At 36.5% G+C, this 1,524-nt stretch overlaps 1 protein-coding gene across 1 annotated transcript in view; it reads left to right on the plus strand.

The window, feature by feature from the left end:
- The first annotated feature begins 214 nt into the window (after positions 1–214).
- Positions 215–1,524, plus strand: part of IPP (intracisternal A particle-promoted polypeptide) — a 56,461-nt gene continuing 55,151 nt past the window's right edge. Inside the window, exon 1 of the mRNA XM_006898984.1 lies at positions 215–548. Within this exon, the coding sequence (XP_006899046.1) occupies positions 257–548 (292 nt within the window). The 5' untranslated portion in view covers positions 215–256. The remainder of the gene's footprint in view (positions 549–1,524) is intronic.

Raw genomic sequence — 1,524 nt, forward strand, 5'->3', positions numbered from 1 at the left:
TTTTAACTTGCATTATATATTTCCTTCTCTGAAACAATATTAGAAATAATATTGCTCGGGCCAGTTCTTATTTGTTTCATAGGTATTTTATGTCCCTAAGTTGATAGTAAACTCCTTTGAGGGAATGCTTTGTATATTTGTGTATGAATGGAAGCCATGTTAAGTATAAAGACATGTTGCTTTATCTTTCTGTATTTTCTTTTTCAGACTGAGGCAGATTATGAACAATAGTTCATTTAACTAATATATCATCATCATGGCTGATGAAGGCTGTTCCAAGGCTGGTGACAGTCCTTTTACTTCAGATAAACATGCCCAGTTCATCATGACCCAGATCAACAAAATGAGGAATGGACAGCATTTCTGTGATGTTCAGCTACAAGTCGGGAAAGAAACTTTCGAAGTTCATCGGCTGGTTTTGGCAGCCAGTAGTCCCTACTTTGCAGCTTTGTTCACTGGAGGAATGAAAGAGTCCTCCAAAGACGCTGTACAGATTTTAGGAATTGAAGCTAGAATCTTTCGTGTACTTCTAGATTTCATTTACACAGGTATGTTAAGTGAACCTATTACTTTGAATGAAAAATGATCCAGTAGGCTGTGCACAGCTGTAGAAATAGAAATTACCTAACTAAATGAATGAAAACTCTAATGGTCTAGTGGTAGGTAGTGTTACTGCCAAACCAAAGGCAGGCAATTCAAAGCCACCAGACCAGCTACTCCACAAGAAAAAAATGGGCAATCTCCTTCTGAGAACCCACTGGAGAGTTAGCTATGAGATGATTGGGACTTGATGACATGTAACAATAATTTTTATGGAAGGAGGCAGAGATGGGTTAGTGGTAGACTTCTCACTTTCTGTGAGAGACAGTTTATTGCCCAGCCAGTGTGCTTCATCTGCAACCAACAGCTGTCCATCATTGGAGGCTTATGTGTAGCTATAATATGTATGGCTAAGTATCAGAAGAGCTTTCAGACTAAGACTAGGAAGGAAGGCCTTGCTATCTGCTTCCTCAAATCAACCATTGAAAAGCCTATGAATAATCTGCAACAGATCCTGGGGAAGGCACAAGACTTGAAAACCTTGCCTTTCTTTGTGCATGGGTTGTGGTGAGTTGGGGGACAAACTCAACAGTAACTAACAATAATATAACAACTCATAGCAAAATATTTTGGTAATATATTATTAGGGACCTTTGAAAAGGCTGGGCTTTTCTTTTTATTACCCAGTATTCCTTTTCTGGGAATCCTAAAGAGTTCATTATAAAACAACTAAATGTTGAAAATGTGCAACAATTATTGAATGGGGAAAAAAATCAAATGGGAAGAATATGATGGGGAAAAAATCCATATGTTGCATTAAAAAAATATAAAATTTAAAAAAGGAAAAGACCAAAACCAACTAAGTATTTACTGTAGTATTAATCATACTGTTATTGTTAGGTGCTGTCAAATAGACTAAGACTCATAGTGGCCCTATGAACAACAGTTCTAAACCAATCAAATATGTATATAATTATAATTTAA

This window comes from Elephantulus edwardii, unplaced genomic scaffold (genome assembly GCF_000299155.1).
Source record: "Elephantulus edwardii isolate Elephantulus edwardi_28Jun2011 unplaced genomic scaffold, EleEdw1.0 scaffold00243, whole genome shotgun sequence".
Lineage (NCBI taxonomy): Eukaryota > Metazoa > Chordata > Mammalia > Macroscelidea > Macroscelididae > Elephantulus > Elephantulus edwardii.